The sequence below is a fragment of the Ovis aries genome, chromosome X, assembly GCF_016772045.2.
Source record: "Ovis aries strain OAR_USU_Benz2616 breed Rambouillet chromosome X, ARS-UI_Ramb_v3.0, whole genome shotgun sequence".
NCBI lineage: Eukaryota > Metazoa > Chordata > Mammalia > Artiodactyla > Bovidae > Ovis > Ovis aries.
The window spans coordinates 11,597,522-11,611,339 of NC_056080.1; the positions used below are offsets into that span (position 1 = coordinate 11,597,522).

The 13,818-nt window shown below is 44.3% G+C and overlaps 1 protein-coding gene across 1 annotated transcript in view; it reads right to left on the reverse strand.

Annotated features, from left to right (window-relative positions):
* Positions 1–8,868: 8,868 nt before the first annotated feature.
* LOC101121916 (epidermal growth factor-like protein 6) overlaps positions 8,869–13,818 on the reverse strand; it is a 52,790-nt gene continuing 47,840 nt past the window's right edge. Inside the window, exons 11-12 of the mRNA XM_042242302.2 lie at positions 11,791–12,056; positions 8,869–9,468 (exon numbers count right to left, since the gene is read on the reverse strand). Of these exons, the coding sequence (XP_042098236.1) occupies positions 9,358–9,468; positions 11,791–12,056 (377 nt within the window). The 3' untranslated portion in view covers positions 8,869–9,357. The remainder of the gene's footprint in view (positions 9,469–11,790; positions 12,057–13,818) is intronic.

A 13,818-nucleotide genomic window follows, 5' to 3' on the forward strand; every position in this document is an offset into this window, starting at 1 on the left:
AACACTGGAACCTATGAATGTCACATTTTTTTAAAAAGAAGGGGGGGGGGGGCTCTTTATAGATATAATTAAGTAATAGATCCTGACATAAGATCATCTCGGATGACCTGGGTGGATCTAACCCCAGTGATGAGTATCTCTAGAAAAGACGAAAGAGAAGACACAGAGACAGAGGAGAAGCCATTGAAGATCAAGGTGGGCATCAGGGTGATGCACCCACAAGCCAAGAGACTCCTAGCGCCACAAGAAACAAGGAAGGATTCTCCCCAGAAGTTTTTGGAGGAGCATGGTCCTGCCAACACTTTGAGGTTGAACTTGTAGCTCCAGAACTGAGACAATAGATTTCCATTCTTTGAAGCCACCCAGTTTTTTATGGCAGCCACAGGAAACTAATTAACGATTGTGTTACCTGGTATCAGAGCACTCTGGATGCTGATATTCAAAGGCTGCCTCTTTTGTGTGCTCACTTTGGGGATATTTTTTGGAGACCCCTCCTTGCTGGGGGGCCCCTATGCACCCATTCTCTGGTTCAGATGGTACAGTGGTTGACCACCAGCTCCTGCACTTAGTGGCATGTTGCACCCAGCCTTCTGTTGAGTCAGGCCACCTGCAGACAGGCCTCTTAGGTGAGGTCCTTCCAGAATCACCCAGCTACTGGCTTGCTATGCACTTAGCCCTTGGGAAAGTCCTAGCAGCTCTGCCCCCCTCCCCACCCCGCTGCAAGCCCTGGGACCAGAGGCTGCTCCCTCTGCCATCAGAGGTAGACTTGCCAGAAACGCTGGAGGAAGTTTCTAGAATTCTAACAACCATCTTCCAATTTTGCCTTCTCTTGTGCATCAGCTGAAAAGGGGTGACATACCATGGTTGGCAGATGTAGTGTTGGGCTCCCCACTTAGCCCTATGTAGACTGTCTCTCTAGAAGAGTGCCCAGCGGGCGCTTAAACACTGAGCTCAGATCTAGGGGGAATCAAAGTCAGGAAATTCCCATTTAATATCCTCTTGCCCCAGGGGTGACCCGGGGGTCATTTCCATACCTCTTGTTCTCCCCTCCCGCACCTTCTGTCCATTCTGCCCTTCCTCTGGAAGGGAAGTTCTTCTACCACAGATCTGTGGCAACAGAGTAGGAGAGAATGAAGGATCCACAAGCTGGGCTCCCATTACTTGGTGGTACATATCATTCAAGAGGCAGCGAAACAACACAGATACTACTTGATCACTGTTGGCAGGGGAGGGCTTCACAATCAATGTAATCAGCGAAATAGAGAAAAAGTACAAAAAGAGACGGGATGAAAGGATACCAACTCAAATACCGCCGCCTGTCTATTCAGCTGACTCCTGCGTTGCTGTTAACAAGTTCGAGCTGAAGCCCACCCCCTGGGACGTCACTCTGTCAGTGACTTGTTACCATGAGGAATGCATCTACCTGTGATGTGGACTATTCTATGAGAGCCCCCACTGCATTTGGTTCTCAGGGTTTTCTTTCAAAAGGGTGTCGTTTTGTAAGAGCATTTCATCAGAGGAGCAGCATGCGTCTGACTCTTTGTGACTATAGCCCACCAGGCTCCTCTGTCCATGGGATTCTCCAGGCAGGAATGCTGGAGTGGGTTGCCATGCCCTCCTTCAGGGGATCTTCCCCACCCAGGGATCGAACCCAGGTCTCCTGCATTGTAGGCGGATTCCTTACCATCTGAGCCACCAGGGAAGCCCAAGAAGTAAGCAGTGAACTAAAATCCATTGACGTATGCTGCTTCCTTGGTCTTTCGTGCGTGTAGCCCACAGCCTGAAGGCTTACTGTCCCAGATTCACCACTGTACGCAGCATCCTCAGACCCCCTTTCCCCACATAACCAGGGCGTGCTGCCAGAAGCGACCATTCATCAGGAACGACAATATGAAGGAGAACCATGCTCATCCCAGGTCTTCTGAGTCTTCAGCGGGAGATGCATTTGCCCAGAAGTGCACCATTCTGATTTATGGTGCCCAAGAGAAGCAGTTTTTCCATTTCAGCCTCACTTTCCCCCCATAACAACCTACCATACTGTAGTTGCTATGTCATTTGGTGCATACAACAGTATTTATGTTGTTATTCATTTCAAACCTGACCCAAACACCACCTAGGTTTCTAGCTGCTGAAGACGATGAAGGTGTTCACCTCCTTGTCGTGACAAGAATAAATCACTTAGCTTGCTATGTTGCTTCGGACAATTACATGTACTCAATGCCAGCTTTTATGTGACGGCGTTCATGTGGTGGACTCAGACAGGTTTCGCAACCCAGCTTTCATCCCACCTTCTGAACAGCCATCAGGTGCCCTGCTCTGCCCTAGCCAGGGGGCAGCTACATGATCCAAGGTGGCCTGATCACACACCTCTCCCTGGAAAGTGACTTTTGTGGAACAATGGGGAGAGTAACTTGGTAAGAGATCAGTCCAGCAGATGGTGGCTTCCTGATCAACAGTGGCTTTTTCCCATCCACTTCTAGCCCTGGAGCTTATTTCCAAGGCTGGGTTGCTGGGCTTTCCATCCTCCTACACACTTGTCTTTCCTTACTGTAACTTCCCTTTGCTATAGGTTAGCAGAAGTCTGTTTTCTGTTGCTGGCTACCAGCAAACACTGACTCAGCCTCCATCTTAATGCAGCTGTGTGATGTGAATCATCAGAGGAGAATCCCTGATCTTACACAGTGCTGAAAGTGCCTTCTTCCCTGTTCCTTGGTATTAAGGCAATAGAAGCTGCTATTATAAAAGAGTAAATATTATTTGGGCTTCCCTGGTGGCTTGGTGGTAAAGAATCTGCCTGCCAATGCAGGACCCGGAGGTTCGATCCCTGGGTCGTCAGGAAGACCTCCTGGAGAAGGCAATGGCAACCTACTCCAGTATTCCTGCCTGAGAAATCCCATGGACAGAGGAGCCCGGCGGCCTACAGTCCACGGGATCACAAAAGAGTCAGACACGACTCAGTGACTAAACAACAACAACAATTACTTAGTGAGGTTACAGTTCCAGCTGTTTATTCCTTAAGCCTGAGTTTTCTTTCTTTTTTTTTTTTAAGGGCTGTTTCCTTTTCATTTGTCAGAGATCAACAGAATGGGACAGAGGACAAGTCAACATTGACAGGGTGAACATGGAGGGAATGAGAGGCCTGCAAGCTTGGATATTCAAGAGCTCAGGGGTGAGTGACTAGAAGGTTCTGGGTATCCAGAAAGAAGCATGAGTTCACAAAACACTAGAGAGAGGAGAAATGGGATGGAGAGGAAGCAAGAGACACTGAAGACAGCCCTCTTTGCTGTCTGCCTGTAGGCAACCACGCATGTTCATGGAAGCCGCCACGCGAGGGCACTGTGGGAACTCTGAGAGAGGGGCTGGAAACCAAGGGAGCCAAGTGCCAACTGTCCTTTTCAGTGGGGGAGCTGTGGGACCCCAGCTCAATTTCAGGAGGAAAACCATTTTAAAAGGATAGTGACAGGGAGAACAAAGGGGGATGTGGAAACTTTTCCCAGTGTCCAGAAAGACCAACAAATATGGCAGAGATCAGGGTTCCACCACCCGAACAGCAGGAAAGAAGGCCCTTAGGCCTGAACCCCTGGGCCTGTTGAACCCACTCCTTAGGATTCCAATGCTGGGATTTCCCTGGTGGCCCAGTGGTTAAGACTCCGTGCTTCCATAGCAAGGGACACAAGTTCCATCCCTGACTAGGGAGCTAAGATCTCATGTGCTGCCTAGCGTGGCCAAGAAGAGCTGGGGGCGGGTTCCAAAGCCATTTATCTCCAGGCCAAAGTCCCTGGGTATCCTGGATGGCAGGCTAGGGGACATCCCCAAGGTCAAAGTCAATAGTGGCTGGATTATGCATGAATCTATGGAACTGCAGTCACAACCTGCCTGTATTGAGAGATGAACTCATGTCCCAAGTCAGCAGGCCCCAAGTCATACTGATGAGGTTCATCTTAAAGAGGGGTAACACTTTCACTTAAGTGAAGCAATGACCATCCCCAAAAGTCCCCCTGTGTTCCTTCCTAGCACCCTCTCCAAGGGTAAACACAATGCCAACTTCGCCACCCTAGATTCATTGCATCTGATCTCAAAACTTATATAAGTGTGTGTTGGGGAGAACATATATATGGAACCATACATTATCTACTTTGTTTTTTTTTTTTTTTTTTTTTTTTTTTTACTTTTCAGGTGTGCTACGTGGCTTGTGGGATCATAGTTTCCCAACCAGGGATTGAACCCAGGCCCTCGGCAATGACAGCAAGTTCAACCACTGGACCACCAGGGAATTCCCAGGCTTCTTTTGATCAGTGCCATATTTCAGAAATTCATCAGTGTTCCTGTAAGTAGTATTAGTTTGTTCATTCTCATTTCTTGCTAGTATTTCCCTGAATAAATATACTAGTTTATTTATCCTTTCTACTCAAAAGGGACGTGATGGATATTTGAGTTGTGGAGGGATTGGGTGCAGGAGGAGAAAGGGACGACCGAGGATGAGATGGCTGGATGGCATCACTGACTCAATGGATGTGAGTTTGAGTGAACTCTGGGAGTTGGTGATGGACAGGGAGGCCTGGCGTGCTGTGATTCATGGGGTCGCAAAGAGTCAGACACGACTGAGCAACTGAACAGAACTGAGTGTGATTATTATAAACAGTGCCATGATGTGTTTCTATAGAGTATATACCTAGGAGTGGAGTCCTGGGTTGGTAAGATGTGCTGTTCTTGGTCATAAATGACGTGTGACCATAAATTGCATATGAAGTCTTCTGTACGATTTTTGTACCCGAAAAAGGCACTTCCAAATGTGTTTTGGGCAATATTGCCAGTGAAATACATATATAGGCTATCAAAGAAATTACTGAGAAGGAAAGAGTAATTAGTTCTCACCTAATTGCACTGAATCCGCCACCCATCATGGTCTAGAAAGTGGCGAGACCATGGGTGGGAGAAAGCATAACAAACAAAACCACGACCTAGAAATGGAGAACGATTTCTATAACATTCCCAAACCGACTAGAGACATACACAGGACAAGTTTCGGTCAAAAATAGGTGGATGTAACCTTCCCATTCTAAACCCACTTTGGGGAGCCCTCCTCAGCTCCAGGAGGGCTCTCACCGCCCCACAACTGCCTCTCAGATAAAAGCCGATTTGCAAATTGTTGTACGGAGTTTTTCCACATGTGTGCTAAGGATGGACTCTTTAGGAAGCAGGCTAGGATATTTAAAGATGTAAGAGTTCCCCAGAGGTCATAAATAACTAGTCCAATCTACAACTCCATTTTCCACGGGAAGAAAGAACCCCTATCTGTACACATTTACAAATTCCTAAATTGCTAGCTGCTTTGCTGTTCCCTGGCCACACAGAATGAAGCGGCCTCCATGTAGCAGCAGGATAAGGCTTTGAGTGGAGACTGGACACAGCGATCTGGCATTTGCAGTCACTGTTTCACTGACTTGAAGAGGAAGACGAAAAAGGTTGAAAATATCCCACTTACATGTGGAATCTAAAAAGATGATACAAATGAACTTATTTACAAGACAGAAACAGACTCACAGACTTTGAAAACAAACTTACGGTTACCAAAGGGGAAAGGTGAGGGGGAGGGATAAATGAGGAGTTTGGGATTAATACATACACATTTATATAAAATAGATAATCAACAAGGACCTGCTGTATAGTGCCGGGAACTCTACTCAATATTCTGTAATAACTTATACGGGAAAAGAATCTGAAAAAGAATGGATATATGTGCATGTTTAACTAAACCACTGTGCTATACATCAGAAATACAATATTGTAAATCAATTCTACACCAATGTAAAATGCAAATAAAATTACAAAAAATAAAAAAAAATCTGATAGTTCTCTCTCAGAAGATAGAATGCTTTTACTTTATGTCTGTTTATTTGGCAGAAACTAACTCACCTGATTTCTTCCGGTCTGATTGGAAAAAGATTTAAACATTGGTCCTGGAAAAGTAAGTTCCAGAAAGCAGTAGTATCAAAGGTGAGAATGTTAGCTGCCAAGTTCTAAACTTCTCAGGAGTCCACACTGCTACCCAGCTTTTCCCACTGCCATCCCCTCCCCCAACTGACTATTGCAAGGTCCTAAGAGTCTGCTGTCGGGAGGCCAGTCTCCATGGGTCTCATGTGTTTCTGCCTGTTTTCCGTACAAAGACGTTGGCAGCTTTTGTTCTGTGCTGTCTTATCAAGGATGGTGGTAGGGCACACAGCCTGGGAGAATAGAGATAATATCTTATTTCTCGAGAGCAGATTTCTTTCCTGACAAAGCCAACAAAACAGTGCCTTCTAGGGCAAAGTTTGGGCAGGTGGGCTAGTGGTCCTCTTAGAAGTCTGGGGCTTTCCTTAACTCAGGACTCCTCAGCTGGGAAACAAACTCACCCTGTACCTGGCATCCCTCTGGACACGCCTCTTTGTCGCCCGCCCCCTGGGAGACGCAGGGTGGGGAGTAAGGGGCAGTGGACTGACCGAGGCCCATGCTACCTGTTGTCCCATGAGAAATAGAGTCTCTCTCTGACCCAGGAGGCTTGTCTTTTCTACTGACACCTAATAAAACTGTGACAGGTCAACTTATTAGCTTTGCAAGTAGGGCTATGGTTCTTGACATCTGAAAACATCTTCAGGCAAAAGTATTCCAGAGTCATCCCACGAGTATTCTGTGCCTGAGGAAAAAAGAAGAGCACCGAAAATATAGGCTACATCAGGCCACGCTAGAGATCAGTGCAGTCTTCAGGAGGCATCAAGTGCCGGAGCGGAAGGGGTCATTCAGTACTCCTCCTTGGTTGGGAGAGGAGCAGGTGTGATGGGGAAGGGGCAGAAATGGTGGGAGTTAGTGTCCAGAGGAGGGAGCCTATAACGGCGATGGGAGGAGGGAGTGGGAGAGGATGAATGACCAGGGGAGTTCCATGTTGAGCAGTGGCCAGGGTCCACAGGTGTGGGAGTCGTGGCTGGAATATTTGACCTTAGGTTCGCCAAAGGAATCCAATGGGATTCTGTGCTGCTGCAGGCTAGAGATCCATGACTAGAGGCTGTGGACCTGAATTCAAAACAAGATATTGGTGTTTAAGGTCCAAGAAGTTAGTCCCAAAGACTGTGGTCTTGCAGCGGACATGGCAGGGCAGCCCTCTGGGGCTCAGGAAGAATGGTCGCCTGACATCGGATTGTGTTTTGTTTGAAATCCTAGATAGGCCAAGAGAGGATTTCTTTCTGTCTCATGTAACGTCAAGCGGTGGCCAGTGCGGGACAGGGTAGACATGCCGCCATGTCGTCAGGAGCCCGGCTTTCCTCCAGCTGTGTGCTCCACCATGGGCTGTGGCCCTTGCCCTCGTGGCCACAAGGCAGCTCCCAGAGCTCCTGCCTTCACAATCACATTGTAGGCAGGAAGGAGGGAGGGAAATGGCACAAGGAGCTGCCCACTGAGAGCCTTCTTTCACGATCCTTCCTGGAAGCCTCACCAATGACTTCAGTGAGCCCCCCATCTGTAGGAGAGGTTGGGAAGCACAGCCTGTTAGTTGAACACATTGCAGTCCCCCCATGTATATTTATACATGGTCATACTGGTAAGGAAAAAGGTGAGAAAGGATATTGGGTAGGCAACTAGAAGTCTCTGCTACAGATACTAGAGAAACGTGCAATATTACTACATTCAATTTAAATCAGCTTCATACTGATTTTCTCCCTACAGGTAACGTAATTGCAGGCCTCCCGATTTATTTCAGTTTAACATCTCTTCCTATAACATGGATTACTGGGGCACTGACTGGCCTTCACTGCACAGTCTCCTCTCTTCCTTTACTCTAAGCCGTAACTGTGCTCTCAAATTTCCCTGGTCACGGAGGAGACACGGTGGGGGAGGTCTTCTTCAGGTTCTAGCAGAGTCATGTAATAGCAATCACTTGTGTTAGTCAACCTCTGCCGTGTAACAAACCACCCCACATTTGCATTTCGCACCTTAACACAACCATTTTATAATATTATCTCTTACAATTCTGTGGGCTGATTTCACTGAGCCAGGCAGTTCTTCATCTGCTCTCACTAGAAACATTGTTTTGGGGGTTTCTATAACTAGTACTTATCCTAACAGATAGAGCCACAGTCCTGTGTCGACTTTCTATGGGAAAAGGACTTCACAGTAAACGAAGACAATGTGTTTTTTCCCACCATCTTATAAGGTCCATTTAAACCCTTTGTACTCCTTCTTGTCTTTTTTTTCTTTTAAATGATCCTTCTTATTTAAAAGAAAAAGACAAAGAAGAAGGATTACTATGACTTTCAATATAAAAAAACTCTAAGAAAAAGGCTACAAATTTTAAGGATTAGTAGGTGGACACATTCTCGCTCTCCTTCCATTTACAGGTCAATGCCTTCGTCGCTTCCAGGGCAAACAGGCAAATACCTGGGGAATCTTCTGTTTGGGAGTTGTCCTGAACCACCTTCCAACCTAGAATCTTAAAACACAATATACTTTTATCCACAGGAATGTACACTCAGAATTCATTACCACACAAACAAGTTCTTAAATTTGGAAGAAAAACGAAATAGACAAGGAGGCATTCGTCTTTTTTGGAATCTGGTTACTAGCATAATTTTGATTTTAGATAATTCTCCGACACCTTCAATTCAACAGCTTAAGCTAATTGGCCTCATAGTTATGAGCCCTACGAAAGCAGTCATGTGTTTCCATAATAGCAAGTAATTTTAAGAATTTTTAAGAATATAAGTTAAAAATAATATAAGTATTTTCACAGAAAAAAGTATAAAACACATTTTCTAGCAAAGCAAATAACCATACACATAATTAAGCATACAATTAACAACACATTTTCTTACTTAGAAAAACTTAAACCATGACACAAGGTGATTATTTGGATATTATTATTACAAAGGACTTAAATATACAAACTTGGTTGTGAAAGATCTGGCTAAGCAACTTAGGTAAAAGTCTATCTGTGATGTTATAGTTTCCAAGAAGTGCCATTAAAGTCAAATAGTTAAACATTTCTCTGTGCTGCTTTTTTTTTTTTTTTTTTGTAATTCTAGAAATGTTACATAAAATGGTTCAGGAAGTCATGTAGACACATCACATGTACTGGGGTGGGGAGGGCTGAACTGATACGTCCAAGTTTTATAGACTCAGTAATGAATGAGAAGACACAGTGGTACTATATTTAAAGCAAATATTAGTATATCATATACAAGAAAGGCATCTCACAATAATGAGTCTGTTTGAACACCACAGTTTTTCAGATTGTATTTCTAAAATGCGGGGGATCTATGATATGCTGTCAAAAGACAGAGAACTGACATAAAAAGCCAAATATAAAGATATAAAAGATAACAGTAACATTCAACCATCCACAGGTAAAAGGCCATCTGGACATAAGCCTGAAACCAGCAAGACGCCGTCCACTGCAATTTCTCCAGTCTTGCCCTTGCCACGTTCAGCTTCAAAAATGATCTAATAATGGAGAGGGAATAAAAAATTACTTGAAGATATTTAAAGCAATGATAAAGTCCCACTATTTAATTGCTATTAAACTGAATGCAATTCATATGTCCCTATTCCATAGAAACAGGCTTTGACATTGAATATATATGGTCATGTATTTTCCGGATGCCTGGTATCTACACTGAGTGAATTACAATCAGAGAAAATAGGGCTCCTGCAACACCTAAAAGAATCTGGAAAGCCCTGGAAAGCTGAGAACAGTAAAGTTTAAGAGGAAATTTTGGAATTCCTTCCTTTTTAGAAGAAAAAAAAAAAACACTAAAGGAATAGTACAGTTTTCTTTTCAAAACCCAGGCTAGAAGAAATTTAATTATCGTCATGAATCTTCCTACTCCACTCGTGGGAATGCAAATTTGTACAGCCACTTGGGAGATCTGTGTGGTAGTCCCTTAAAATATAAACACAGAGCTACTGTATGATAGGCCAATCCCACTCCTAGGTGCACAGAAAACTGTAATTCGAAAAGACATATGCATTCCAATGTCCATTGCAGAGCTGTTTACAGTAGCCAAGTTATGGAAGCATCCTAGATGTCCATCGACAGATGAAGGGAAAAGAAGGTGCGGCATAATGGAATATTAGTCAGCCATAAAAAAGAATGAGATAATGCCATTTGCAACAATATGGATGGATCTAGTTGGTCCTACTGAATGAAGTAAGACATAGAAAGACAAATGTGATATGATTTATATATGCAATCTTAAAAAAATCGTGGGAAAAATAGTACATATAAATGTATCTACAAAACAGAGCCACAGACGAAGAAAACAAACAGGGTTACCAAAGGGGACAGGGGTAGGGAGGCATAAACTGGGAGACTGGGATTAACATATATACACTATCATATGTAAGATAGTAACTGGGAAGGTCTTTTGGTTAGGACTTGGAGCTTGCACTGTCAGGGCCCAGGTTCAATGCCTGGGCCAGGAACTAACATGGATGGACCTAGAGAATATCACATTAAGTGAAGTAAGTCAGACAGGGAAAGACCAACACCATGTGATGCCAGTCATATGTGGAATCTAAAATGTGACACACATGTGGACTTCCCTGGCAGTCCAGTGGTTAAGACTCTGCAGTCCCAATGCAGGGGGCAAGGGTTTGATCCCTAGTCGGGGAACTAAGATCCTGCATGTGGCACATTGGGGCCAAAACATAAATAAAATAAAATATGAGACAAGTGAACCTATCTACAAAACAGAAACAGACTCGCAGACATAGAGGGCAGACTTGCGGTTACCAAGGTGGGGTGGGGGAGGGGCGGGTTGAGAATGTGGGGTTAGCAGATGCAAACTATTAGAGAATGGATAAACAGCGAGGTCCTCCTGTAGGGCACGGGGAACTCTGTTCAGTACCTTGTGACAAACCATAATGGAAAAGATTAGGAAGAAGCGTTACAGTTAAGTCCCCTACATATGAGCCTTCAAGTTTCTAGCTTTCAGAGATGCGAAGGTACCTTCCATTCAGGTCGGGCGTGAGTGACATTACAGCTCGCCCTCCGCCTCCTATTGCTGACGGTCCTTCAGCTCTGCCAGCTCCCACCTCCTCGCCCTCCTCCATCGTAACTCTTCTTGCCTGTCCACTTGATGCCAGCCCCTGTGTGCCAGCTGTTGTACTGCACCACTCTACTTTTTGAGGTACTGTACTGTAAGATTTAAAATGTTTTCTTTATTTGCCGTGTTTTTTTATGTATTACTTGTGTGAAAAGTATTATAAACCTATTACAGTACAGTACTATATAGCCAGTTGAGTTAGACGGGTACCTTGGCTAAATTGGTTGGACTTACAAATGCGTTCTAGGAAGAGAACTCACTCATATGCAGGGGACTTACTGTATCTAGAGGTAGAACTCAATCACCTGTGCAGCAGAGAGGAACACAACATTATAGATTAACTATACTTGAATAAAATAAATATTTTGGAAAATGACCTTCTGGTTTCCATTCATTGTGATAAGTGCTGGGCACAGAATCAATGAGCAGGATGTGCTTTTATGTAGTAAGGGATTTAGAGCCTGGTTTGGAAGGAAGCTGGTGGGAGGAGCCTGACACATGAGCAGTTCATTTCCACAGAGTATGATATGCCTGCACCTGACAAGTATTATCGTTAGTTGTGTATTTCACTCCAGAATATAAGCTGTTTAAGTGGAGGGGAAAGTCTTATTCATCTCTGTAGCCCCAGGGCCTAGGTACTTCAGGAAGTGTTTTGCTTTGTTTGTTAAGTCAGTGAAAAAGAATGTAAACATCTCATTTTATACAGTTTTCCACTTACGCTTTTGGGAGTATCAATTCCATGATACAGCTGAATTTTCCCCATCCTCCACTGTTCATTGGTGCTCCTGGTTTTCTCCCAGGCCAGGGCATTGTTACTATTTTTCGCAAACACTCTAAGCTTCCCTACTTTGCGTCCAGCCAGCCGGTAATGAAAGAGCAAACAGAAGTTGCTGTGGGGTTGCAGGTTGGGGAGGAGAAGTTTCAAACGGCCGATGTCCTTCTTCTGACCTGCCATGGCTGAAACAGCCATGTAGTAGCCAAGAGCTGGAAGAGAAGAAAAACCCACAGATAATGAGGCCATTGCAAAGGGTTTGGCTACAGTGAATAAAATAGCAGTTAAAAAATGAACAATAGGCGCCTATAGGGGAAGCTCAAGTCCTTTTCATTTCAAATATTTAGGAACAAAATTTTCATGCTAACATGAATTTTAGAATCCTAGGGCTAAAATTCTTTGCTCTGTAGAGAAGGAAACTGAGAGTTAGAGAAACTGAGGAATCTGCTCACATTCACAAACTTGATAGTAGTATGTATGGGGTAAGAATCTAATTTAATGGTCTTTGAGCACTGTAGATAATTTTCAGCTAACAGAAAACTTGTATTCCAGAACTTTCCACCTTGGTTGTTTGACCCGGGAATGCATTTCTCCACTGAGTTGTATGTACAATGGCTAGCTGGTTAGGTGGGTCCACAGTGTGGTATTTAATTCACAACGTACATGAATCTATACTAACGGTATCATGGAGCTCAGCCACCATGTGCAACGTGTCACTCCATGTTCTGCTTGAAGATGGTAGGAACACAGATCACCTGTTTCTCAGATCCTTTTCCCAAGAATTTTGTAACCAGTGTAGTGGATATTTGCTCATCTGCAGCCTTATGGTTGTGGCTTTGATGGACTTGGACAAAAACTCTCATAGGGTGGGGTTTGGAGAAGTTGACAGAAAGCAGATATTCCTCTAGAAGCCAGGTGAAAGACACAGTGGGTGGGTGGAGTTTTCTGGTAGTCCAACTCCTAGAGACATTCTCAGGGCCCAGATTGACATTGCTTTAGTTTTCACTGGACCCAGAGACTGCCTGGTCTTCTTCCCCAGTTAGTAAGTTTGCCAGATTCAGAGAATAAAAGTCCAGAATGCCCTGTGGAGTTTGCATTTCACATAAACAACATGTCTGAGATATACTAAACAGCATGTGCTGATTATCTGAAATTGAGGCATCCTACATTTTATCTAGCAGCTCTACTAGCTACAGTCTTTTGTGACCCACTGTGGTAGGTTTCCCTTTTACTCCAGTTCAAGCCCACTTTGATCTGTCCTTGAGATTTCATCCTTCTAAAAATGCTGATTCAGCCTGTGTTGAGTGAACCTCAGGGTTATTTGCAAATCAGGTGTTTGTAAATAGGGAACTTCTATCCTCTACCTATATCCCACATTGTAAAAGGAATTTTTGTTAGGAGACACCCAGGTTTCCTGATTGCATGTAAGGGCTTGCAAGGAAGGCTCTCAGGGAGGAATCAGTGTCAAGGAAGGATCTAGGAGGATCTTTTACCTGAGGGCTGGGCATATACCTCTCCAAAGAAGCACTTTGATGGGTAAAGAACCAGACTTCCTGAAAGTATAACAGTTGTTTCTAATTACAGAGTCAGCCTTAGATGACCAAAATTCTATTTATGCTCCAAATGGGATCTGCCAACCAAATGCTCTGCCTCAAAGGAAGTTAGAGCCCTTCAAAGGTAGACAGTAGAAAGTAGGCAACTCAGAGCTTCAGCAGAGAAAAATTCAAGGTTAACTGGAAAGAAAGAAATCCTCCAGCGATAGGTGGGCAAGTCCAGTCCAGGAGTTCAGAGTGCTGATCTGCTGCTCATTATGATTGCAGTGCTCTGAGGGGTGACGCTCCTAAAACTCCAGGTTTAGGGAGAGGTCATATTAATATTTCCTTTCCAGATTCCTTTCCCCCTCCTCCTAAACTCAAAAGAAAACCACAGAGCACCATAGCTGGTAAACTAGGGAAAAGAAACAACTTCCTTCTA